Source organism: Tachyglossus aculeatus, chromosome 12 (genome assembly GCF_015852505.1).
Source record: "Tachyglossus aculeatus isolate mTacAcu1 chromosome 12, mTacAcu1.pri, whole genome shotgun sequence".
Classification (NCBI taxonomy): Eukaryota; Metazoa; Chordata; class Mammalia; order Monotremata; family Tachyglossidae; genus Tachyglossus; species Tachyglossus aculeatus.
The window spans coordinates 5,368,493-5,396,132 of NC_052077.1; the positions used below are offsets into that span (position 1 = coordinate 5,368,493).

Genomic DNA, 27,640 nt, shown 5'->3' on the forward strand with positions numbered 1-27,640 from the left:
ACAGTAAGCGCTCAATAAATATGATTGATTGATTGATTAATCATCTCCTAATCATCTATCATTAAGGTCACCATGGGGTTTGGGGCTGATAATCTGCTCTTTATCTCCTTTCAGCCCGGCATAGGTTACCATGAAGTATGGAATGTTGCACCCAAAGAAGCAATCTGCAGCTCTTTGGTCCAGAGATCCAGTTTACCCTCAGTGTAAATATTTAGCAAAAATGTAATAATAATAATAATAATATTGATAACTGCAGTATTTGTTAAGTACTTATTATCTGCCAGGCACACACTTTGTTTTGTGTGGCCTAAGAGAAAGAAAATGGAAAGAACAAGAAAGAAGGAGTCAGGGCTTGGAGACAGGAGACCTGGGTTTGAGTTCCAGTTCAGCCACTTGGCCTCCTGTGCGTGACCTTGGGCAGTCCTCAATTGCCTCATCTGGAGAAGCAGCCTGTGACAATCACAGGCCTGGGGGTCAGAGGACCTGAGTTCTAATCCTGGCTCTGCCACTTGTCTGCAATGTGTTATTGGGCAAGTCGCTTGATTTCTTTGTGCCTCAGTTTCTTCTCTGTAAAATGGGGTTTCAATACCCATTCTCCCTCCTACTTGTGGAACAGCGACTGTGTCCAAACAGATGATGTTATATCTACCCCGGTGTTTAGTACAGTACTCAACACATAATAAGTACTTAAACTTGAAACTTGAAACAAACAAACAAATCTGTCAAGTGGGGGTAAAATAGATTGTGAAACCTGCATGGTCAAAAGAATGTGTCAGATCTCATAACCCTAGTTCTTAGGACGGAATAAATGCTGCAACTCTTATTTGCTGAAGATAACAATACTGATAATCTGACTTGGTTTGGCAATGTTGATTTTGGCCTCAATAATTCTTTTTAGAAAATTAATGCACAGTCAGTAATAATAATGGTGAGATTTGTTAAGTACTTACTACGTGCCGAGCACTGTACTAAATGGTGCAGCAGATACAGAATATGCAGATCAGACACAGTCCCTGTCTCCCACAGGGCTCAAAAGTCTATGTAGGAAGGGAGAACAAGTACTGAATCCCCACTTTACAGATGAGGAAAGTAAGGCAAAGGGAAGATCATTCATTCATTCATTCAGTTGTATTTATTGAGTGCTTACTGTGTGCAAAGCACCGTACTTGGGAGAGTACAATAGGATAACAGACACATTCCCCGCCCACAACAAGCTCACAGTTTAAGTGCAAGAGACATATCTAAGGTCACACAACAGGCAAGTGGCAAAGTCAGGATTAATCCAGTATTTCTGTAATGAATGTTTTCACTAACTTGTTTTATGGTATCTGTCAAGCTCTTGTTACGTGCCAGGCACTGTACTAAGCGCTGGAGTAGACCCAAGCCAGTCAGGTTGGACACATGGGGCTCACAGTCTTGATCCCCACTTTGTAAATGAGGGAACTGAGGCGCAGAGAAATTAAGTGACTTGCCCAAGGTCACATGGCAGACAAGTATTGGGGCCAGATTTTTGATAGAATGCTATTGGGGAATCAGAGACTATTCTCCAAACAACTTGTTACTGGATTGAATACGACATTAGAAGAAACTATTTGAATTTACATATTTTAACATGAGATGTAGCCCCCACATTAAAGACAAAATGACGATAATAATGCATTTTATCCGCTATTAGATAAAATCAGAACTCAGGAATGAATTTTGAATGCTAAATACCACCAGATAATTAAGGGCAGATACACGGATTTCAGAACTGGATACTGAACACAGTGATTATATCTGCATGTTTGAGAGACATGTTTGAAAAAATAGGTAAAGCAAAATTGACATTTCTTAACAGCACCAACAAAATTAGCTAGGAGGATTGACATTGATATTCAATTCACCCTCAACCCCACAACACTTATGTATGCTTCCATAATTTATTTCAATTTCTATCTCTCCATCTAGACTTCTTGTGGGCAGGGAACATGTCTACCAACTCTATGAAGTTGTTTTCTCCCAAAGACTTAGTTTAGTGCTCTGTACACAGTGAAACACTCGATAAATATGATTGATTGATTATTACTACACTTTAATTCAGCACAGGGAAACAAATACATATCCCACCTTATTGGCAGCTGCTGTCTGGGGGGGTGCTTCCCTAACTTTCCTCTTTTCTCCTGAAGCTTCCAGTCTGCCAAGCAGGCTGACCCACCCTCTCCCTAAGGTGGCAGGAGAGGTGGGGGAATGAAAGAGGGACAGAAAATAAAATAAAGGAGAAGAAGGGGCAGGAGGGATGGAAAAGAAGAGGTAAAGGATCTGAAAAACGCCAAGAAACTTTCTATGAAGCAGATGTGCTCATGGCAGAGTTCCTAAACTTTAAGGAGAGAAAAAACAAAACAAAACATAAGAGGCTCCTAAAATATTAGTCTTATCAGCATAGGACAGTCCCTATAAACATTAGTTTGGAACTATCCTATTTGCCCCCATATAGATCTGTAGGGGAGGAAAAAAAACAGCTGGAAAATTCCTTACAGAAACTTCACCTGGAAGACACTACCAATGTTTACATCACCATATGGGCCTATGTCTAGGTGCAGTTAATCCATCCTGTCTATACATTCAATAGATTGTTCCTTGTTTGCTGAATCCAGAGTGGAAATGACCCAGAAGGAAAGAAAAATTAACAGGCATCCTCTGTCTGCATGATTAAATATACTTCCCAAGTGTGCCATTAAAAAAAAAAAATTATAGCCTGCAAAGGCCAATCACCCCTACCTTCTGCTCTCCATAAGGAAAACATCCTTCTGTTAAAGAAAGTCCAGGCACTTTCCTCATGCTCACCAAGATTTACAAAAACCTCAGTATCCCTTAAACAATAACAGGAAGTGTTTGAACTTCTATATAAAAAGAGGTATCAATTTAATTTCGGATTAATGCAGGCATACATGTCTATAAATGTGTCGTTACAGTTATCTATGCTGGTGCTATCAAGGTTAGAGTGAGAACATATTTCTCATTCTTTCTTACTTTCTGTTTTCCCTTCCTTACTTGATTACTGTCCTCTGGTCATATACTATTGTGTCTCTCCATCCACCTGCATCTATCCTTGTGTACCTGAGAGTAGGGGTGTCTTTGTGTAGGGAGGGGGTGGGTGAGGGTGGGTATATATGTGTGTATGTGTCTATGTGTATATATACACACATAGAAAGAGAGAGAGAGAAAAAAAAACACGAGAGCAAACAGATATTTAATCCCCATTTTACAGATGAGGGAACTGAGGCACAGGGAAATTAAATAGCTTGCCCAAGGTCATACAGCAGGAAAATAGTGGAGCCAGAATTAGAACCCAGGTCTCCTGATTCCCAGGCCTGTGCTCTTTCCACGGGACCACAAAGGATGCACCATTCCAGATGCCATAGAAAAAGGAAAATCAACAAATCAGGAAAATTTCCTTATCCTAATTTCAATGAGGAATCCCAGAATCAATGAAATTATTTTTTCCCTTAGTTTTCATACTGTCACTTCTTTGTTCATCTTTCTGTTTGCTAAACTATTTATTTAGCCATTTGCTATTTCACTCCAGAAGAAAGCTGGATTCTTGATTCCTGCTTGGGTAAAATCTCAGCTCCTCCAGGCACTGTTTAGGGGTTATTTCTGGAAATTTTGTTGGAATTTTTGTCAAAACAGATTAAATGCACAGGATTGGAAAGGGAGAAAGACATCATTTTAAATAATTTCATACAAACTGTTTGTTATTTCATTTGGGTTTCTGGTTATGAAGGTTTCAATGGGTCAGTAAACCAAGTGGGATTCCCCCTGATGAAGCTATGTTTGTTCCCTAAAATAACTATTACAGGTATATCATGGGTTGCAACCATCCTACTGATACAAATCCCCAATACTGTTGCTATCTTATCCCGGGAGCACCTCAGGATTATGACCTGTTTCGTGCGATGCCTAAAGCATCTGTGAGCTCATGGTGGGCAGGAATGTGTCTGTTGCTGTATTGTACTCTCCCAAGCACTTAGTACAGTGCTCTGCACACAGTAAGTGCTCAATAAATATGACAATGAATGCCGCCTGTCTCCCCAATTGGTCCTGATTCTCAGGTAAGTAAATCCCTTCCCACCTCCTCAATCAACTGATCAATGGATGGTATTTATGAAACTCTAAGCTCCTTTGGACTCTAAGTTCTTTGGGGACAGGGGAGATGTCTACCACCTCTGTTATACTGAACTCTCCAAAGCGCTTAGTACTGTGCTCTGTACGCAGTAAGTGTTCAATAAATATGATTGATTGCTTGTGAGCAGAGCACTATCATATTTAGCATGTGCACTTGGCACACTGGAGACTATAGTAGAATAGATTTGGTAGACACAATTTCTGTCTGAAAGGAGCTAGTGGGGAAGCAGCGTGGCCTATTGGAAAGAGCATAAGCCAAGAAGAGGATGTGAGTTTTAATCCCACTTCACCACATGTCTACTCTGTGACCTTGGGCAAGTTACTTGACTTCTCTGTGCCTCAGTTACCTCATCTGTGAAATAGGGATTAAGACTGTGAGCCCCACATGGGGTAGGAATGGTGTCCAACCTGACTACTTTGCATTTATCCCAGTTCTTAAAACAGTGCTTGATGTATAATAAGCGCTTAACAAATACCACAACTATTCTTATTATTACTACTAATAATAAGAATAATAATATAAATGAGAGGCAGCAGAGCACAAGGGAATGTACGTAAGGGCTGTGGGACTGCGAGTGGGGTGAATGTCAAAGTAATTAAGATGTTCAGACCTAAGTGCATAGGTGACCCTCTCCAACTGGGCTGTGTTGAAGTAATCATCAATGAATTGATCTCGGATGAAGCTCTGCCCAAAGATTTTCAAGATGTTGAAGAGACTTCTGAACAGATAACCCAAGTTGCTGAACGAGAGAGGCAACTTAATTTAGAAATGGATGCTACTGATGCTCTGTACACAGTAAGTGCTCAATAAATATGATCACTGAATGAATGAATGGTCACTGCATCCCATTCAGAGAACTTACTACCCAAAGAGGACCTCATTGAACTTTAAGGAGGGAAAAAACAAAACAAAACATACGAGGTTCCCAAAATATTAGTCTTATCAGTCTTATCCTGAATCAATTCAGGATGCAGAAACACAAGAAGCAGTTACTTTAAAAAAAAATAGTATTTAAGTGCCTACTATATGTCAAGCACTGGGGAAGAGACAAGATAATCAGGTTGGACAGAGTCAAGGGTCACAGTCTAAATCCCCATTTTACAGATCAGGTAACTGAGGCACAGAGAAGTCAAGTGAGTTCTTCACACAGCAGACAAATGGTGAAGCTGGGATTAGAACCCAGGTTCTCAGACTTCCAGGCCTGTGCTTTTTCCACTAAGCCACACTGCTTCCATGGTTTCCTCACCACCAGCTAAATCTTGGAATTAAAAAATCTTGCTTCAATTTCCAGGAAAGCAGATGAAATTCTATATATAGACTGAAATAAATGACCCTCATAGAGAAAGCTGTTCCTAGATACTAAGAATGAGTTGGCCTGATTAGGGATAGTTGAGGTAGAAAGTGAGAAGGCTTTTGTGCAATAAAAATATGGACAAATTTTTACTAAAGTCACAAAACCACTACCTCATTCAGAACAAGCTTCTACATTCTATATCTGCGGCTTCCTGCAAAGACTCATAATCATATTATAACTCCTCATTTATTTCAAATTGTGAGGTTATGCTTTGAATTGCCTTAAAGATTAAACAATAGTTTTGTGACATTTATCATTACAGTATATAGCTTGTAAAGGAATTTCACATTATATTTCCAGAGGTTTTGGAATGGATCATAATTTATAATATGGGAAAATGTATTCCAAGATACAGCCATTTAATCAATCAATAATATTTGAGTGCCTTCTGCATCCAGAACACTATGTTAAGGGACCCAGACACTAAAATAAGTTACAGATGGGAGGAAGAAGGAAAAGGGGAGAGTTATATGAGTTAGAGCTCAAGAAATAAGATATGTAAGATAGGTATTTAAGTGCTATGGGAGGTTTTGGCTACTTAAATGCTTAGGTGCTGCAGAAGGGCTGAAATAGCTGTTGGAGGATATAAACCAGGGAGAATGGTAATTACTGAGGGAAATTCTCTTGGAGGAGATGAGATTTCAATGGCCTTTGAACATAGGAACTGTGGTGTGGTAGCTTTAAATAGGAAGGGAGTTCCAGACTGGAGAAAGGGCCTAAGAATGAGGTAAGTAGCGGGAGAGATGAGAATGAGGAAATGAGAGCTTAAGAGGAATGAAAAGTGGGAGCCAGAGTGCAGTGAGAGAAGAGAGTGGATAAGAATGATGATGATTATATTAATAAAATAATAATTTTGGTATTTGTTGAGTGTTGGGATAGACACAATATAATCAGCTCAGATACTGCCCCTGTCCCATATGGGGCTCACAGGGTAACGAATGGAGAGGGAAACCAGATATTTAACCCCTATTTTGCTAATGAGGAAAATAAGAAGTGAGATGAATTGCCCATCTCTTCCACAGGATACAAGTAGGGAATTGTGATAAGAACCCAGGCCCTTGGTCTTTCCACTAGGTCGGGAAATCAGAAGGTCCTGGGTTCTAATGCTGACTCTGCCACTGTCGGCTAGATACCTTGAGCAAGTCACTTAACTTCTCTGTGCCTCACTTACCTCATCCATAAAAGGGGGATTAAGACTGTGAGCCCCAAGTGAGACAGGGACTATGTCCAACCTGATTTGTTAGTATTCACTCAAGCATTTAGAACAGTGCCTGGCATATCGTAAGTGCTTAACAAACACCATTATTATTATTATTATTATTATTATTATTAAGTGGAAGTGGGGAGCTTATCAGTGCTTTAAAGTCATTGATCAGGAGTTTCCTCTTGAGGTAGAGAAGAATGGGTAACCGCTAACCGCTGGAGGTATTTAAGGAATGGGGGAGATATGAATAGAATGGGATTTTATAAAAATTATCTAGGCAGAGGAATGAAGTATAGACTGGGTAGGGAAAGAGGCCGGAGGCAGGGAGACCAGTGAGGAGGCCAATGCAATAGTCAAGCCAGGCCAGGACAAATGGCTGGACCAACATGGTGGCTTTTTGGATGGAGAGAGAGGGGGTAGACTCTGGAAATATGGAGGAAAATTTGATAGGTTTAGGCACAGATGGAATATAGGGTTGAAAGATTTGGGAAAGCAGCATGGCTTCATGGATAGAGTACGAGCCTGAGACTCAGAAGTACCAGGGTTCTCAACCAGCTCCACCACGTTTCTACCAAATGCCATAATAACAATAATAATAATTCTACTGTGTGACCTTGGGCAAATCACTGATTAACTTGTATCTGCCCCAGTGCTTTGAACAGTGCCTGGAACATAGTAAGTGCTTAACAAGTACCATAGTTTTTATTATTACAATGCCTGGCACATAAGTGCTTATAAAATACCATTAATAACAAAAAAGACAGGGGAGTCAAAGATAATGGCATAGCTGTGGACTTCAGAGATGAGAGAGTGGTAGTATTGGCAACTTTGTTGGGAAGAGGATTTGGGAGGGAAGATGAGGAGATCAGTTTTAAACATTTTAGGTTTGAGATGGCAGTGGGACATCCAGATAGAGAGGTCCAGAAGGAAGGAGGAAATGCAAGATGGCAGAGAAGAGAAGGAAGAGGTTGAAGCTAGTGAGGTAGACTTTCACAATTACAACCCCATTTTAAAGGCATATACCCATGTTGCATCTTGGAGTATGCCCAATTTTTTTCCATTGGTTAGGTCATTTACTTCTACACAAGTTGCACATATTTGCCTGGATTACCAGGATGCAATCATTCTGAGAACATGGTACTATTTTCATTGGGTTTATAGTGGAGAAGCAGCGTGGCTTATGGGTCAGAACACTGGCCTAGGAGTCTGATAGTTACAAAGAAAAGGAAAGGAAGAAAAGGAAAGCTGTATTACCTTCAGCTGAGCTAGATTTCAAAGATGAGGAGAAAGTAGAACATTCCAGGATGGTGACATTACTGATTTAAGGATAAATTTGAGGTTCATAACATTCCTTCTTAAAATGATCCAGTAGTGAGTCTGGGGCAGGACTACGTTACTTGTTATTTGTAATTTTATCCAAGGAGGTGGATATATGAATTCAAGAGAGAGACCATATTATTTAGGTTAATACTCTTGTTACCACCCCCCACCTCCTGCCTGGTTTTGGTATAAAATGCTGTCTAGAAAGGCGTACACAAGGGCATTTCTGATTAGGGAAACAATGTCATGATTCTTCTAAAGTTATTTTCCTTTTTAAGCTATGTCTAGGCCAGAGAGTGTATTACCATAGATTTTTTTTTTAAGAATCATGGAATCAGAGCAGAGGATTGCATCTTTATATACATATATTTAGCATTAAAGTATCTCTGATGATTTGTTTTTCATTAGCACAAACCCTAATTGGAGAGAAAAAGGTGAAAGAACATAAACAATCTTCATATGTAACATAAAAAAACCTTCAAGTTGAAAAATTCAAAGGAATAAAAGCTTTATGTTTTAGTAGGGAGCCAGAAGGGAACTTAATTTTCACACTATTCAATGATTGAACATTATAGCCTACCTATAATCTCAATGGTTGTATACTATAATTCACCCAAAAGCTGGATTCTCCCATTTGCACACTCCAATAGACTTCAAGTTACAGACACACTAGTGGAATTATGCATTTTTAAGTGGGTTATTAACCTTCTCTCTCCATGTTCATTTTCTTGCAGTCTTCTGAGGTTTTTTCCTCTTCTCCTCAACCTGTTGCTCCCTTTCTCTTGCCAATTTGTCTCCCTCCTAATCTGTCCTACTTCTGTCTGCTCTTCTCTCTCTCCACCTTTCCCTTTGCATTGCCCTCTGCCCCTTCCCCTTTCCATCATTCTCACATTTTTCATCTTTCCACTCAACTCTCCATCATCCCAACATCCTTCTCTCTCTCTCTTCTGGTCTCCCCTCCACCCCTCCCTGTATCTCTCTGGTTCTCTCATTCTTTCTTCCCATCTCTTCACTTTCAGACAGCATTCTCAGAAGCTTTTCGCTAGCAGGGATCACAGCAGAATGGATCAAGTGGCTCAAAGGAAGCCTGAAGGTAATGTGCCTGAAACTTTCAGATCAGCCCCTGGGAACCATGGAGTTAGGACTTACAGGAGGTCTTTTTTCCTTCAACTCCACCTTCCCGACTCGCCTCCGTAAATCTCTGGGCTGGATTTTCAGGCCAGGCAGAGCTTAAATGACTGAAAGGTGACCCCAGGAGGAATGGAGGCAGCTGTAAAGGCTGTGAAAACATGGTTGCCTTTCTCATCTTCCATTTCTGTCAACAGGGAGAGTGAATTCTCCCGCTGGGTCAGCCGATCAGCTGTGAGGGCAGCACCAATCAGCAAAGGTGACCCCATTTAGACTTTATATATATAAAGTCTAAATGGGGTCACCTTATATATACATATATATATATATATATATATATATGTATATATACACCTTATATATATATATACATAGAGATGAGGAATACAAGCTCAACTCCTAAAACTGATCTTGATCCTTGAAGTACTGTAATGCTTTGTTTGCTGGCTTTTTTTTAATGGTGGTGACACTTTTCAAGTGTCAGGCGCTGTATTAAGCACTGGGGTAGTAATTAGGTTGGACATAATCCATGTCTCACATAGGGCTCATAATCCCACTCCCCATTTCATAGATGAGGGAACTGAGGCACCAAAAAGTTAAGTGACTTGCCCAAGGTCACATAGCAGACAAGTGGCAGAGGCAGGATTAGAACTCAGGTCCTTTTGACTCCCAGGCCTGCTCTTTTCACAAAGTCACACTGCTTCTCTACTATAAAATATTCTCTGGAATAAAGTATCTACCAAATTGCTTACTTCAAGCATGGAGACAGGAGGTAATTGCCTTGTTCTGGAAGCTTTTAAACTCATCTAGGCTACTAGGATGGTAAATAACCTTGTCAAGTGCATTGAGCGGACTGCGACGGTTCACATGAGGTCTATGCCGGGGTCACAGCGATGGATTATTCAAATCTCATTTTGCAAGCAGTTACAAAAGGTTTATTTCTTTAAAATCCACTTCAGTTGGCCACTACCGCAGGAGAAAAATGAAAGTGGTGGATATTTCTGCAATTCCACTATGCACAGGTATTTGAGCTTCGTTACTGTATATTCCCTACAACACTGTAGGCCTTTTTTTGGACCTCCTGTTCAAACAAGGATGTGTAAGTGCCTCAGTGTGAGTCAAAATGTGAACTTATTTCAATAGTCCTGCCTGGGCAAAGATGAGGGTTTTTAGAAATCTAATAATAATAATAATAATAATTTTGGTATTTGTTAAGCGCTTACTATGTGCAAAGCACTGTTCTAAGTTCTGGGGAGGATACAAGGTGATCAGGTTGTCCCATGTGGGGCTCACAATCTTAATCCCCATTTTACAGATGAAGTAACTGAGGCACAGAGCAGTTAAGTGACTTGCCTAAAGTCACACAGCTGACAAGCGGCGGAGCTGCGATTTGAACCCATGCCCTCTGACTCCCAAGCCTGTGCTCCTTCCACTGAGCCACACCGCTTCTCAATCTAGGGTATAAAGGTTCTAGACATACTCCATTTCAGATATCAGCACCCCCTAGAAGGGATAAGGTTGACAATTGCTACCATAATAATACAGGATTTGGCTCTGAATAATTTTGGGATTCCTACAGCTTGCTAGTTTTTCTTCATCTGAACTTGAAAAATTCTCTTATCAGCAGCTGATGCTAGGAACTCCTCCTAATAGAATAGCCTAATGGAAAGACCTGAGTTCTAATGCTGGCTCTGACAGTCGCCGGCTCTGAGACCTTGGGCAGGTCCTTTAATTTCTCAGTGCCTCAGTTTCCTCAATTTGAAAAAAATGGAATTCAGTATCTGTTCTCTCTCCTACTTAGACTGTGAATCCCATGTGGTTCAGGGACTCTTGTCCAACCAGGTTATCCTGTACCTACCTCAGGACTTAGTATAGTGCTGAGCACACAGCACTTAGCAAATATTATTATTATTATTTATGATTATTATTATTATAGTAATTCTTAAAGTCTCAGAACATGTTGGCCCCTCTAGAGCATTTGTTTTTTTATGTCAAGGGAAGTAAATGCCACAGTGATGATGATAATAATAATTGTGGTATTTGTTAAGCACTTACTATGTGCTGGGCACTGTAGTAAGCACCAGGGTACGTACAAGGTAATTGGGTTGGTCAAAGTCCCTGTCCCACATTAGGCTCACAGTCTTAATCCCCATTTTACAGATGAGGTAATTGAGGCTCAGAGAAGTAAAGTGACTTGCCCAAGGTCACAAAACAGACACGTGGTGGAGCCGGGAAAAGAACCCAGATCTTTCTGACTCCCAGGGCCTTGCTCTATCCACTAGGCCATGCTGCTTCTCTGTAGGATTTATGTACAGATAAAAGGAGATAAAAACATTCCTACCTTAGGTTTTTCCCTTTTTTTGTTCTGTTATTGTCCATCCTATCCTCATACAAGGTGTGCTGCAAACAATTTTGCGATTTTGAAGGACTAAACTGAGAGAGATGGTTCTTCAATTGAAGATTGCTGATTTTGGCTCTTGTGAGGAAACCCTAGTACCTTGTTTCTTTTCTCCAATGGACCACTGTCATGCTTCACAAGGTTTCCCAGAGCAATTTAATGAAGCAGGAAATGTGTAGTCATTACTAGGGTTTTAATGCCTCACATACTAACTGCAATTTAATGAACTGTAATTCACTGACTGCAATTCACAAAACTTTGCCAAAAGGAGAGAAATAAAAGGTACTTACCATCAAGCCGTGTTCTCCTGGTTTTCCTGGTTCACCCTTAAAAAGTGATGAAATCAACATTGTTAGTGTTGTGCAAATTAAACCTCTATTTCAGTCATTTTGCACATATATTTCTGGCTTTACAGTTTCTACAGTTTTCACTGAAGCCAAAACACGCCCTCTTTCCCATCCAAGGTAACACACTGCCTGTCTACATGTTCTGTCACCTGTCTACATGTTTTGTTTTGTTGTCTGTCTCCCCCTTCTAGACTGTGAGCCCGTTGTTGGGTAGGGACCGTCTCTATATGTTGTCAACTTGTACTTCCCAAGTGCTTAGTACAGCGCTCTGCACACAGTAAGCGCTCAATAAATACAATTGAATGAATGGTTGGCATCCAAATGGGTCACTCACTTATTCAATTGTATTTATTGAGCACTTACTGTTTGCAAAGCACTGTACTAAGTGCTTGGGAGAATGCAGTATAGCAACAGACAGACACATTCCCTGTCCACAATGAGCTTACTGTCTAGAGGGGGAAACAGACATATTAATAGATACATTACATGTCTGTACATAACTGCTGTGTGGTTAATCAGATTTATTACTCTATTTTACTTGTACATAGTTACTATTGTGTTTATTTTGTTAATGATGTGAATTTAGCTTTAATTCTATTTGTTCTGATGACTTGACACCTGTCCACATGTTTTGTTTTGTTGTCTGTCTCCCCCTTCTAGACTGTGAGCCTGTTGTTGGGGAGGGACCATCTCTATATGTCGCCAACTTGTACTTCTCAAGCACTTAGTACAGTGCTCTGCACACAGTAAGCACTCAATAAATATGACAATGAATGAATAAGTGCTGTGTGGTTAATCAATAGTATTTATAGAGAAGTTACTCTAGGTAAAGCGCTGTACCAAATATTTGGAAGAGTACAATAGAGTTAGTAGACAAGATCCTGTCCTCAAGAACCTTACAATCTAAAATACACTACAAGTAGGGGAAGCAACCAAATATCCTGGTATGTATATAAGTGCTGTGGGGAGATACGGGTAGGTGATTACCTAACTGCTTAGACAGCATAAAGGCTCAAGTGCACAAATGACACCTTAGAAATGGATTTAGGCTGGGAGCACGACAGATTAGCAGGGAAGGCTTCCCGGAGATGTGATTTTAGTAGGGCCATGAAAATGCTCTGCCAGATATGAAGGGAGAGGATGTTCCACGCAAAAGGGAGAACGTGAGCAAGAGGATGATGGCTAAAGAGATGAGAGCCAGCTGCAATGAGTAGGTAGGCATTGAGGAGTGAAGTGTGTGGATAATAATAATAATAATAATGATGGCATTTGTGAAGTGCTTACTATGTGCAAAGCACCGTTCTAAGCACTGGGGAGGATAAAAAGTGATCAGGTTGTCCCACGTCAGGCTCACAGTCTTAATCCCCATTTTACAGATGAGGTAACTGAGGCACAGAGAAGTTAAGTGACTTGCCCAAAGTCACACAGCTGACAATGGGCAGAGGTGGGATATGAACCCATGACCTCTGACTCCCAAGCCCATGCTCTTTCCACTGAGCCAAGCTGCTTCTCAAAGTGGAAGAAGAGAGGATACATAGAGGGGAGAGAGAGGATTGAGTGCTTTAAAGGTAATCATCAGAAGTTTCCTTCTGGTGCAGAGATGGTCTGGGAAAACACTGCTGGCCGGCAGAATCTGCTAGGCCAAAAATCTACTGTTGCTGGTTAGGGCAGCAGTGACCATGAAGGGGAGACAATGGCTAACTCTGAAACAGAAGAGAGCAGGGCCCATCAATGCTCCATGGTCTCGAGGAACAGATAGAGGAGGTGATGGTGACAAAGATAAACTCAAGGAAACAGGTGAGTGACTGGGTAGCATGAAAGTAGGGGGACAAGATGATAATAATCCGTCAATTGCCTAAATCTTTTCCGGCTAGCATTGGAAGATGACCCATGGGCTTCCCTGGAGTCTGAGCTTAGTCTCAACCACCGCTGTTGCCTTTCACTTCTCTTGGCGGTATTGGGACATTGCCAGACACTGGATCGGCCTGATCACTGCTGGAGGGCACTAATTGTTGGCATTTGCTGGTCTCTCCCGAGTGACGCTGCAGGGGGAAGCTCCATCCCATCAGGGGAGGGAGAGCAACAAGGAGCTGAACACTATTTGGCGCTGAACACCCTCTCCTCTGGGATTCCCTTCTGACTCCTTGGGAGAAGGTCTCCTCCCCATCAGACTGGGATGGGATGGAGGGTGGGCGGAAGCAGAGAGCACTGCTGATGACGCTTTTCTTCACCAGGGTCATGGGGGAATTTCAGGCATGCATGGTGCCAAAAAGAGAGGGAGCATGATGCTACGACTACTGCTACTTGTCTTGTATTATGTTGTCAAGTCCATGGACTCCGTGGACCCATCTCTCCCAGAATGCCCCACCTCCATCTGCAATCGTTTTGATAGTGGATCCATACAGTTTTCTTGGTAAAAATAGGGAAGAAGTTTACCATTGCCTTCTTCTATGCAGTAAACTTGAGTCTCCACCCTCGAATCTCTCCCATGCCACTGCTGGCTAGCACAGGTGAGTTCTGACTTGTAACAGATTGCCTTCCGCTCGCTCGTCACTGACCGAGCTAAAACTGGAATGGATATGCCTTTGCTTGACTCTCTCCCCTGAAGTCGTGACTGGTAGAGTACTGGAAACTCTGCAGGTGTGATCCTGAGAGGATACTACTGCTACTACAGCAACAATATTAATAATAATAATAACAATGATGACACTGATTGTGGTATTTGCTAACAATAATAATTAATGATGGTACTTGTTAAGCACTTTCTATGTGCCAAGCTCTGTTCTAAGTGCTAGTAATAATAATAATATAATGATGATACTGATTGCGTTATTTGCTAATAATAATGATTAATGATGGTGCTTGTTAAGCACTTACTGTGTGTCAAGCTATGTTCTAAGTGCTGGGATAGATCCAAGTTAATTAGGTTGGACACAGTCCCTGTCCCACATGGGCTCACACTCTTAATCCCCATTTTAGATGAGGAAACTGAGTCACAGAAAAGCCAAGTGACTTGTCCAAGGTCACACGGCAGACATGTGGCAGAGACGTGATTGGAGCCCAGGTCCTTCTGAATCCCAGGCCCATATTCTATCCACTAAGCCACACTGCTTTTCAGTTAAGCGCTGACTGCATGTCAACTACTGTACCAAGTGTAGATACAAGAAAATCAGGTTAGACATAGTTTCTGTTCCACTTGGAACTCAGTCTAAAGGGGAGGGAGAGAGGGGGAAAGAGAGTGAAAAAGGAAAAGAATAGGAAGGGCGGGCACAAAGGGAGAGACTCAGAAAAACCACAGCCAAGAAAGAGAGTGAAAAAGGAAAAGAATAGGAAGGCGGGCACAAAGGGAGAGACTCAGAAAAACCACAGCCAAGCACTATTAGCAGAGAAGGACACAAAGTGGGACAAAGGATTACAGAACCAGGTAAAGAGGGTTAGGAAAAGTGTGTGAGACCTGGGAAAGAAGAATGAGGAGAGAGGCTAAGTGGGAAAGTGACAGTACAGGGTAGGAAGTACAAAGACAGAGACTCAGAAAGGGAGAAGTAGTAAATGAAGAGAGGAAAAGACAGCCAATGTGGAGAGAATTGTCAAATGAAAAGAAAAAGGGACAAAGTGAGAGGAAAGGAAACTTTACTTTTATCTGTCTTAGAAAAAGACCAAGTATTTCCATTAATAAGATCATAACATCATGCTATATTGGAGAAGAGGAATAGTGGCCTGTTGAGCCCATATTCCCTCTCCAACAGGAACAGCAAAGGCATGTTGGAGGAATTGTGTGATGGCTGCCCGTCTTCATATCCATTCTCGGGATTGTGCTACTGACACATCTCTAAGTGCTCCATTACAGTCCTATCAGCCCTTCATCTATCCAAACCCTATAATACCAAATCCACTGCTCTATCCACATTCAATAACTCCTACTGACAAAGTATAGAGCTATTCAGTGAAAGATATGTAGCAACCAAATGACCATCACATCCATACATTAGGGCTACTGATTTTTTGAACAACCTAATCGCATGAATGGAGTCATGATGGCTTTTTCAATGCATATTACTATCATCTTGGAGCTTAATAAAATGCGCATACATTCCTGAGGTAATTTATCTATTGTCTGTAGGAGATATAATCAAATGTATATTAAGTTCAGTAATCTCCCCAATAGACTATAGGTTCATTAGATTGTAACATCAAGAGAAAGGGACTAGTCTTATCCTTTTTTGAAGTTTGCCAAGCACTTAGGTAATAGTACTCTGTACCCAGTTGGTTTCGAAAAATAAAGTTCATTGATGTCTACAGTAATATTAATAGGGCAAACCCGAGTCTTCACCATTACCACATTGCTACTTGCACTTCAAGCACTTCAATATCCAAGCACTCCCACCCCAGAGCTCTTATGAACATATTCTAATACTCTCACCCTTCCCCTATCTGTAATTTATTCTATTGTCTGTCTCCCCCACTGGATTATAAAGTCTTTGAGATCAAGGTTTGTGTCTATGAAATGCATTATTCTCCAAGCGCTCAGAAGCTTGCCCTGCACACAGTAAGCTTGGCAAATAGTAAGCACTTAATAAATACCATAATTATTATTGTTTTCCATCTTAGTGAATCTGTGGTTGGCTCTGCCCAGAAGCAAGAAGAAATAAGCCAGGGTAACATCCAAACCTTTCAAATATGCATCCAGAGGCCCAGGGTTTCATTAGAACACTGTGTTCTTTGGCAAGAATTGGAATCAAACCCCAATGATATAAGTTTGGAGAGAGTTCGTACAGCTGTTGATCCACAAAAGCTTGCAGATTTATACAGGCTTTTTTGCTTCCCCGATGCAGTACGAAGATGGCCTATGTAGAACCATAATATTTTCCTTTGTCTGGTCTCTGTCTAACAAAGCTCTGCACTGCCAAGTCATGCTCATCAATAAGGGGATACTAACCTCTGAATGAATTTTAAAGACCCAACTCTCAGGGAACTGACTTAGTGAAGGAATTTGCTTTGTGTGTGACAATGAGACAACGATTAAGATTAAGGATGAAATGAGATTTGGCTGAGGATTTTTTTTTTTGGATATAAAGCTCCTGGATTGACATTCAACAGAGTATGTATTTAATCAGAATAGTCGTGGAGACGTAGTCTGTGCTACCACGATCATAATTACTATTAGGATCAAATACAAGACACAGGTCTCAGTTATGAGGAAATCAACTCATTTGTCTAGTATATTTAGAGGGACTATCCAAAACGCACTCAGTTATAAATTGTCACAATATTTCTACTTTATTTTCAAGATAATCTCTGGGTTATATGTTTCAAAACATGCTTGTCAAAATAAGTTTGATTTGAAATGTCTGGACCTATAGTTTTGCTCAATATTTGTGAAATTAAAGTGAAAGGGCCATTGGATTTTAAAATGTTCAGAAGACCCATTTACTAGCTAGAAACCAATTCCAGTTCCAGCAAGTCCATCAGTATTTATTGAGCACTCCTGGACTCCTAACACTGTACTAATATGCCCCGATCCAGCCTACTGCTTTCTTTCCAACATATACTATTGTTTTATACTCTCCCAAGCGCTTAGTACAGTGCCCTGAACACAGTAAGCACTCAATAAAAACATGACTGATAGTCCTTAAATGGAATTTTTAAAACATATTCTTATCAAATAAACAAAGGATCTAAAAAAAAATCCAGGAGAAACCTGCTGGACAGTGTCACATACGTTTTTCCTACTTGAAGAGACTGCTGATACTGAACGCTCTTTGCTTGCAAAGAGCAAGCAACTCATCTTAAATCTGCAAGGCTCGCTATCTCTGCTGAGTTGTCTCAGCATTAACTAGAAATAGGAAAGAGGCTGAAGGCTTTAGAGATAGTGAGTCTTTCTGAGGGTGAGACGAAAATTGCAGTGTTTCCTGATGGATAGAGCAAGGGCCTGGGAATCAAAGACCTGGGTTCTAATCCCGGTTCCGTCACTTGTCTGCTGTGTGATATTGAGCAAGTCACTTAACTTCTCTGTGCATTTAAATCAATTACTCATACTCACTGACTGCTTACTGTGTGCAGAGCACTGTACTAAGTTATTGGCAGAGTACAATATCGCAGAGTTGGTAGACACTCACCCTGCCCACAACGAGCTTCGCTTATGTACTTATCTTGCTTACCCGATTACTTAAGCACTAACTCACGGTCATAACCCCTCGGTCTTCTTCCCTCTCTCTGTAATTTATTTTAATGTCTCCCTCTAAACTGTAAATTCCTTGACGGCAGAGATCAAGTCTCTTAGCCTCATATAAAGCCAGAGAGAGGGGCGGCCACCACTCAGTGCCCACTAGGCAAGCCACAGGACAAAAAACTGAAACAAAGGGAGGGTCTCTGCCACCCCTTGCCCTTTCTCCCATCATGGGGAGCCACTTTGAGCCCTCCTGCAAAAACAGAGTCAATGACCCAGACTCCCTCCACCCAAAGAAGCAGGACAGCAACTCACTAAGGAGCGTTGCTCAGTTTAAAGAGCATGGGCTTTGGAGTCGGAGGTCATGGGTTCAAACCCAGGCTCTGCCAACTGTCAGCTGTGTGACTTTGGGCAAGTCACTTAACTTCTCTGTGCCTCAGTTACCTCATCTGTAAAATGGGGATAAAACTGTGAGCCCTCCCTGGGACAACCTGATCACCTTGTAATCTCCCCAGTGCTTAGAACAGTGCCTTGCAGATAGTAAGTGCTTAACAAATACCATCACTGAAGCAGCGTGGCTCAGTGGAAAGAGCCCGGGTTTGGGAGTCAGAGGTCATGAGTTCTAATTCTGGCTCCGCCACAGGCCTGCTGTGTGACCTGGAGCAAGTCACTTAACTTCTCTGAGCCTCAGTTCCCTCATTTGTAAAATGGGGATTAAGACTGTGAGCCCCACGTGGGACAACCTGATCACCTTGTATCCACCCCAGCGCTTAGAACAGTGCTTTGCACATAGTAAGCGCTTAACAAATGCCATCATTATTAAGACTGTGAGCCCCACATGGGACAACCTGATCATTCTGCCTCCCCCCTAGTGCTTAGAACAGTGCTTTGCACATAGTAAGTGCTTAACAGATGCCATCATTATTATTATTAAAAACGTGTCAACAGCCACCCATCAATGCCTAAGGACTTGACAGCACTGCTCACTCATTCACTCCTACAGACTCTTTGTCTTGTCTTATGCTGTTGAGTCGTCACCGACCCATAGTGACTCTATGGACACATCTCTCCCAGAACGGCCCAACTCCATCTGCAATTGTTCTGGTAGTGGATCCATTAATGACTCACTAATCGCAGCTCAGAATTAGTGGATTCCCCCCAGACAGGAGAGATGCCGAGTCGTCCCCTTCTAGAGGAATCTGCCCCAGCCCACTGGGTATACAGATCAGCTGCTGCAGCTCAGGACTTTCTTTATCTTCCGCCCTAACCCCACAGTGGGCCTTCACTCCCTTCCCCTTGGTCTCCCCTCCTCTGTCCCCTTTGTCCGGCACCCCTCTTCATGCCCCTTCCCACAGGATGGACCCCCAGGGCGCTCTCATCCAACCTCTCCCCACCCCATCCCTGTCATCCTGTCCCAGAGAAACCTTTCATCCCCCTCTCCCTGCACTAGCCCCGGCCAGCTCACCCCCATTCTACCCCTCACCCTCTCTCAGCCCCATACCCCCTCCCCACAGCCTCAGCCAAATGCGGCCTGGGGAACTCCCGCTCCATCATGGGGAAGCTTCCCTTCATTATTGACCTGTTCCTGTCCCGGTCACTCTTCCTCCTCGCCATCCCTGAAACCTGGCTGTCCCCAGGTGACACAGAATCCCCCGCTGCTCTCTCCAGAGGGGGCTTCATCTTCTCCCACTTCCCCAGACTCACTGGGAAAGGCAGAGGTGTCAGCTTCCACCTCACTCCTCAATGCCACCTTCGCACCATTCCACTTCCCCCATCCCTTTCTTTCCCTTCCTTCGAAGCCCATATATCCGCCTCTACCACCCACTCCAGATTCTAGTAACAGTCATCTACCACCCCCCAGGTCCTACCTCCAACTTCTTTTACTACTTTGATCCCTTTCTCACATTCCTTCTCTCTTTCTCCTCGACTACATTGATCCTTGGGGACTTCAATATCCATGTAGATGTTCCTGATGACCCCTGTGCTGCCCACCTTTGATCATTCCTCAACTCCACTGACCTCCCGCTCCACCCCACTTCCCCCACTCACCAACTTAAACACAAGCTAGAGCTTATCATCTCTAGTCACTGCCCAATCTCTACCCTCACCAACTCTGAAATCCTTCTATCTGACCACAACCTCCTCAGCTGCTTTCTCTCCCACACACCCCCTCCCCATAAATCTGCACTGTTCCTCCAGAGCCCTCTGATTTTTTGACCCTATCCAAGTTTCTCTAGTCATCATTGCCACATTTAGCCTACATACTGAAACTACCTTCCTTTGATGACCAAACTGACGCTTTCAACACCACCCCTCTCTACTGAACTCAACTCACTCACTCCTCTATCCCTTTATCTATCTCATGCCACTAACCCTCAGCCCTGGATCACCTCTTCAGTCCGCCTCCTCCGCTTCTGTGCACAAGCTGCACAGTGTTGCTGGCAGAAATCTAGGTATCAGGCCAATTTCATCCACTTCAAGTTTATCCTTGCATGTTTTAACTCTACCTTCTCCTCTGCCTGGCAAAACTATTTCTTCACCCTCACTGACACCCATGCTCATCGCCCTCACCAATTGTTCCAGACATTTAATTTCCTCCTCAGGTCCCCTGTCCCCCCACCTCCCCCATCTATTGCCCCCAGTGACCTAGCCACCTACTTCATCAACAAAATTGACAGTATCAGGCATGAACATCCGAAAATCTTCCCTGTCCCTCTCCAGGCCCTCCCTTCTCCTTCCCCTTCTGCAACTCTCCCATCTTTCCCAGCACTATTACTAGAAAAACCTTCTGTGTTCTCTCAAAATCCACCACCTCCACCTGCACGTGACCCCATTCCTTCGCACCTCATCAAAACACTTGCCCCCTCCTTTTTTCCCTAACTGCTGTCTTCAAGTATCCATTCTCCAATGGCTTCTTCCGCACTGCTTTTAAACATACTCATACCTCCCCATCCTAAAATAAACTTTCTTTGACCCCACAGCTCCTTCCAGTTATCACCCCATCTTCCTCCTACCATTCATTCATTCGTATTTATTGAGCGCTTACTGTGTGCAGAGCACTGTACTAAGCGCTTGGGAAGTACAAGTTGGCAACATTCCTCTCCAAACTCCTTGATTGAGCTGTCTACACCTGCTGTCTCAAATTCCTCTCCTCTAATTCTCTCCTTGATCCCCTCCAATCTGGCTTCCATATTCTCTCCTTGATCTCTCCTCCAATCTGGCTTCCATCCCTTTCACTCCACAGAAACCACCCTCTCAAAAGTCACCAATGACCTCCTTCTTGCCAAATCCAATGGTCTCTACTCCATCCTAATCCTCTTTGACCTCTCAGCTGCCTTTGACATTATCAACCATGCCCTTCTCCTGGAACAGTATCCAACATTATCACTGACACTGTCCTCTCCTGGTTCTCCAACTCTCTGGCCACTTGTTCGCAGTCTCTTTCTTGGGCTCCTCTTCTGCTTCCCATCCCCTAACTGTGGGTGTCCCTCAAGGTTCAGTTCTGGGTCCCTTTCTACTATCTACACTCACTCCCTTGGAAAACTCATTCCTTCAACACGGCTTCAACTGTCACCTCTATGCTGATGACACCCAAATCTACATCTTCAGCCCTGATCTTTCTCCTTCTCTGCAGTCTCGCATTTCCTCCTGCCTTCTAGACATCTCAACTTGGATGTCCTCCCATCACCTCATACTTAATAAAACTGAACTTTTTATCTTCCCACCCAAACTCTGTCCTCCTGCTCACTTTCCCAACACTGTTGATGGCACCACCATGCTTCCTGTCTCACATGCCCTTAACCTTGGCATTATCCTTGACTCCTCTCTCTCGTTCAACCCACGTATTCAAGCTATCACTAAATCCTTTCAGTTCTACCTTCAAACATTGCAAAAATTTGCCCCTTCCTCTCTGTCCAAACTGCTACCACAATTAATGCAAGCACTTATCCTACCTCATCCTTGATTACTGTATCAGCCTCCTTGTTGACCTCCTTGCCTCTAATCTCTCCCCAGTCCAGTCCATACTCCAAACTGCCATCCTGATCATTTTCCTTCAAAAACATTCAGACCACGTTTCCCCACTCCTCAAGAAACTCCGGTGGTTGCCCATCCACCGCCACATAAAACAAAAACTCATCCCCACTGGCTTTAAAGCACAATCTCCTTGCCCCTCCTACCTCACCTCGCTACTCTCCTACTACAAACCAGTCGACACACTTCGCTCCCCTAATACTAACCTTCTCACTGTACCTCAATCTTGTCTGTCTCGCTGCCGACCTCTCGCCCACATCCTATCTCTGGCTTGGAAGGCCCTCCTTCCTCATATCAAAATGAAAATAGCTCTTCCCCACTTCAAAGCTTTATTGAAGGCCCAGCTCCTCCAAGAAGTCTTCCCTAAGTGCTCCTCTCCACTTCTCCCACTCCCTTATGCGTCATCCTGACTTGCTCCCTTCATTCATCCTCCTTCCCATCCCCACAGCACATATGTATATATCTGTATGTATTTGTAATTTACTTATATTAATGGCTGTCTCCCCCTCTAGAGTGTGAGCTTGCTGTGGGCAGGGACAATTATAGTAAAACAAAGGGCAGTTTTTCATGTTAGCTAGACTAGTTAGCTCATGAGAGAGGGCAGTCATCAGGGCACTGCTGCCTCATTCCTTTCCTACCACCCGGTGTTTGCAAGTGAAGCAGCATTATCACACCCTGGAAACCAAGGTCACTTTTCTGAAGGTTCTAGTCATCCTGCTGGGTGACCACCCACACTCCAGCCTACTGGCCCACATTCCTAAAGTGGCTTCAAGAGCCTCCCAAATGGCCCTGGAGATTTGGTTTGGGTCGCTGGAAAAACGCTGTGATGGTCCAGTGGGCAACAAACTTTAATTCAAAATCCACACTAATTTACATAGTCTAGTAGAATGCTGCCTACCAATCTTCATGAAAAACTGGGCAAACTTCTTTTTGTCTGCTGTGTGACCTTGGGCAAGTCACTTCCCTTCTCTGTGCCTCAGTTCCCTCATCTGTAAAATGGGGATTGAGACTGTGACTCCCCTGTGGGACAGGGACTGCGTCCAACCTGCTTTACTTGTATCCACCCCAGCATATAGTACAGTGCTTGGCACACAGTAAGTGTTTAACAAATACCACATACTATTAATATTATTATTATTATTATTAATAACATTATTCATGTGCAGAAAGGCAGCTTTGGGTTTGGGCCCCAACAATGAACTATAATTGGAGTATTGATTCCTAACTCCACAGGCCCCATGTGACAGTAGATTTGGTGTTGGGGACACTTGGCTTTCTGGGTTTACAGCGGAATTAATTTTTGTCCAGTGGAAGAGGTTTTCCACTGTGGATTTTGCCCAGAATAACAAGCTTCAATAACTGGCCTCAATCCTTTCACGCTCTTCTCTCCTCCACTCTCTTCCCTCCTAGAGTTCGCAGCCCCTCTGGATCCTAGAGAACATGGAGTCAGGTGGATAAACTGTCACAGACTCCTTCAGTTTCAACTCCTTTTCCTGTCTTTCCTTCCTAACCCTCTGGAGAAGGTGCTTTCAAACGGGCGAATGGGCACAAGGCTGACTGGAAAAAGAGGACGAAGAGAAGAAAGGGAATCCGATTTAATCCACCCACAGTCAGCATCCTTTGAAATGAATCCTGCTGTTTTAAAAGTCTCTACCCGAGCTTCTGCTGAACAAGTATGTGGTAATTGAGGATGTAGCACTTAGAATAAAAACGGTCAGAACAGGAGTTTGGATGTACTAATGTTTTCTTTTCAGGGTCATTTCTTAGGCACTTGGGTTTTACCTTGTTCTGGCTACCATATGGTAGCCTGCGTTTTCCTCTGAATGTTGTTTCCTGCAGGGCTCTGAAAAGGGAGACCGTTGTCGGGGGGAGTGGGCGGAGGAAAGAATTTCTCTCTCATTCCAAAAAATAGTTTATTGGGCCACAAGAAAAAAAAATATGTAATTCAACTACATTACCAGAACTTGTGAAAATGCAGAACTGGGAAAGTTTAGATTTTGTTTTCTTCTGTTCAAAAAAGAGTTCAGTTTCAATTGTCAGGGTGCCAGGAAAGTGTAAAAAAAGTTAAGGTCTCAGTATCTGAGGTCAAAGACTTTGGTAAACCAGCAGTTCATTAGTAAATGTAGAAGGAAAGGGTAGACAAATATTATATTAAATTGACTTTTTAAAGACTTGTTAATAATAATAATGGTATTTTGTTAAGCGCTGACTACGTTCCAGGCACTGTAATAAGTGCTTGGGTGGATACAAGCAAATCGGGTTAGACACAATCCCTGTCCCACGAGGGGCTCACGGTCTCAACCCCCATTTTACAGGTGTGGTTGCTGAAGCACAGAGAAGTAAAGTGACTCGCCTAAGGTCACACAGCAGACAAGTACCAGAGTCAGAATTAGAACCCATGACCTTCTGACTCCCAGGTCCGTGTGCTATTTACTACACCATGCTGCTCCCCAATAGTCACTGTGGTATTTTTTAAGTGCTTACTATGTACCAGGCACTGTACTAAGCACTGGGGTGGGTACATGCTAATTGGGTTGGACACAGTCCCTGTTCCACTTAGGGCTCACAGTCTTAATCCCCACTTTACAGATGAGGTAACTGAGGTCCACAGAAGTGAAATGACTCGCCCAAGGTCACACACCAGACAAGTGGCAGAGCAGGGATAAGAACCTAGGTTTTTCTGACTCCCATGTCCACGCTCTTTCTTCTTTTCCTTCCCCCATTATCATAATAATAATAATAATAGCATTTATTAAGCGCTTAATATGTGTCAAGCACTGTTCTAAGCTCTGGGGTAGATACAAGTTAATCAGGTCATACGGTATCTTTCCCATATGGAACTCACAGCCTAAGAAGGAGGGAGGAGAGGTAAGATCCCCATTTTACAGTTGGGGAAACTGAACATCAGAGAAGTTAAGTGACTTGCCCAAGGTCACCCAGCAACCAGTTGGCAGAGCCAGGATAAGAATCCAGGATCTCTGACTCCCAGGCCTGTGCTCTTTCAGCTAGGCTAGGCTGATTCTCCTATTTGCTAATTGGTACTTTCCAAGTGCTTAGTACAGTGCTCTGCATACAGTAAGCACTCAATAAATACGATTGAATGAATGAATGAATGACTGTGTCCAACCTGATTAGCTTGTATCTACTCCAGCACTTACAATAGTGCCCGGCAAGTAATAAGCGCTTAACAAATACCATAAAAAAATTAACAAATACCATAAAAAAGAGAGCACTATGTATGGAACATTGATAGATACCATAGCCCCTCATTAAAAAAAACAACCAAAAAAACCTAAAATTCTAGGCACACATGTTAAGTTCCAGTCAATTTAATGTCCTGAGGACCCCATGGGAGAATTTGTCCCAAGATTAACACAACGTTTAAGCTTATTTTTTACCGATAGTTAGGCCAAACCAATTGAGAACAATTGATCAGTGATCAGAAAGCGGCGATAAATTTCTACACTGAGCAACAAAGGAGATATTCAGGAGACAGAAGCTTACCGGTACACCTGGCATTCCACGGGGCCCGTCTTTCCCAGTGTCCCCAGGGGGTCCTCTTGGGCCTGGGGGGCCTGGGGGTCCAGGAGGCCCAGCCTGTCCTTGGTCACCCTTCAGCAGGAAAAATGAACAGATATTCAATTACTTGACAGATATTTTCTTTGCAATATGTCTTCCCAGAGTGCAGAATCTCCCAAAATTTGGCTGAAAGACTGAACCCCTCAAGCCGATATGGTGGTGGGGGGAACAAAACCAGAGCCAGTCATGAAGCCTAGAGGCCATTTGTGAGAACTTTGTGAGGTGAATAGTCAGAGAGTGGGGGAAGACTGGGAAACTTTGGAAACCAAAGAGGAGCAACATAGTGCACTGTTTGCTCTCTAAATGACACTGCAGCAAAATTGTAAAAGCTGATGCTCTATTGAGTTCAGGGCAAGCTGCCACAGTAATGTTTCATCCATTTGTTATCTTGTCTCTACCCAGGGCTTAGTATAGTGCTTGGCTCATAATAAGTGCTTATCAAATACCATAAGGATAATTGTTTGCAGTGGTGATGCTTTGGTTGCATTTTCATAGGTTCACAATATACCATAAAAAGAAATCCCCAAGGTGGGTAGTAGGATCCTTCTTAAAAGCTCTGCTCCTAGCAGCCTTTTTTTTCTTTTTTCTTTTTTTTTTTTTTTACAGTATTTGTTAAACACATAGTAATGTGTCAAATACTGTTACAAACTCTGGGATGGATACAAGTTAATCACATTGGGCAAAATCTCTGCCCCACATGGGGCTCACAGTCTAAGTAGGAGGGAGAACAAGTATTGAATTCCCATTTTGCAGTTGAAGAAACAGAGGAACAGAGAAGTTAAGTGACTTGCCCAAGGTCACACAGCAGGCAAGTGGCAGAACCAAGATTAGAACCCAGGTTCCCTGGTTCCCAGGTCCATGCTTTATCCACCACTTCCTGTGATTTGTCTTCTGTAAATCACTGGGGAAATGCTTCTTGGGCCTCAGTGTTGATCAGTCACGCTTCTGGGGGGTGAAAAACATTTTACCTGTATCTTTCACGATGGCAGCGCTGTAAAAATTGTAAATCGTGGGGATGTTTTCAAATGAGTTACCCCATTACAAGAAGTCAGTCTTGATATCAAGACCAGCACCCAGAGCAATCCCGTATGAAAAGAGGAACCGGACTTCAGTGAGAGAGTAAGCACTACCTTAATGAGGCGGCGTTTAATGAGCTGCTGATCAGCAGAGAGAAACCCATGATTGATTTTAGGAAACACCATCTGATCAGGCAGGTGAGGTCAAAGGTTGAAGTTCAGAGATGAGAGAGTTGAAGAATAGACATCAGAAGGTCCCAAGAAAGAAATAAAGATATACAGATTAGATTTACAATAAAACCAATAAAAATCTGTCTCCGGAATCTCCACCCTTTTGCCCGGATCTATAAAATCAGAAAGGCGAACGATATGATTGACGTTTCTATTAGAAAATTTTTTTCAACCCATCACTTTGTTAGATTTTGTAGTTTCTAATTCGGAGTCATTTCGGGGCCTCGGAAAGCTGGTTAGGCTTCGAAGCTACTCCCCAAGGTAGAGATTCCAGAGACAAAAATACCAGTTCAATTTTCAGTCAGACTTCTCAATCAGCATAAGGTGGCACGAACTTGGAGGCCTTTTAATGCCGCCTGAAGCCAGGGTGTATTTTGAATGTCCAATTCCCTGAAAATCCACAGATCTTTTCTTTTGCAAGCAAGCCAAGACATGGCAATTTCCCAGAGAATTTAATTGGCGTATTCCCACTTAGTAGTTGGTGCAACCGGATATCCCAGGGCTGAATGTGCTTCAGGGTACACCTTTGTCTGGAAATCAGTGGCATGGGCCCAATATCCTTAAATACGCATGAACTTTGAAGTGCCTGGTTCATTTGGCTGGGAAAGGCCATTAGGGCACACTTGAATGCTGACCAGGGGGTCTGACTGAGCAGGCAAACAAATTCAGCCACAAACCTTGACGGTGAGGATCTGAT

General features: G+C 42.8%; 1 protein-coding gene across 2 annotated transcripts in view; it reads right to left on the reverse strand.

Moving 5' to 3' along the window:
* Window positions 1-27,640, reverse strand: part of COL25A1 (collagen type XXV alpha 1 chain) — a 561,710-nt gene that overhangs the window by 122,635 nt on the left and 411,435 nt on the right. For both annotated transcript variants that reach the window (XM_038755133.1, XM_038755134.1), the window contains exons 8-10: window positions 26,827-26,898; window positions 25,622-25,729; window positions 11,863-11,898 (exon numbers count right to left, since the gene is read on the reverse strand). In XM_038755133.1, coding sequence (XP_038611061.1) covers window positions 11,863-11,898; window positions 25,622-25,729; window positions 26,827-26,898 — 216 coding nt within the window. The remainder of the gene's footprint in view (window positions 1-11,862; window positions 11,899-25,621; window positions 25,730-26,826; window positions 26,899-27,640) is intronic.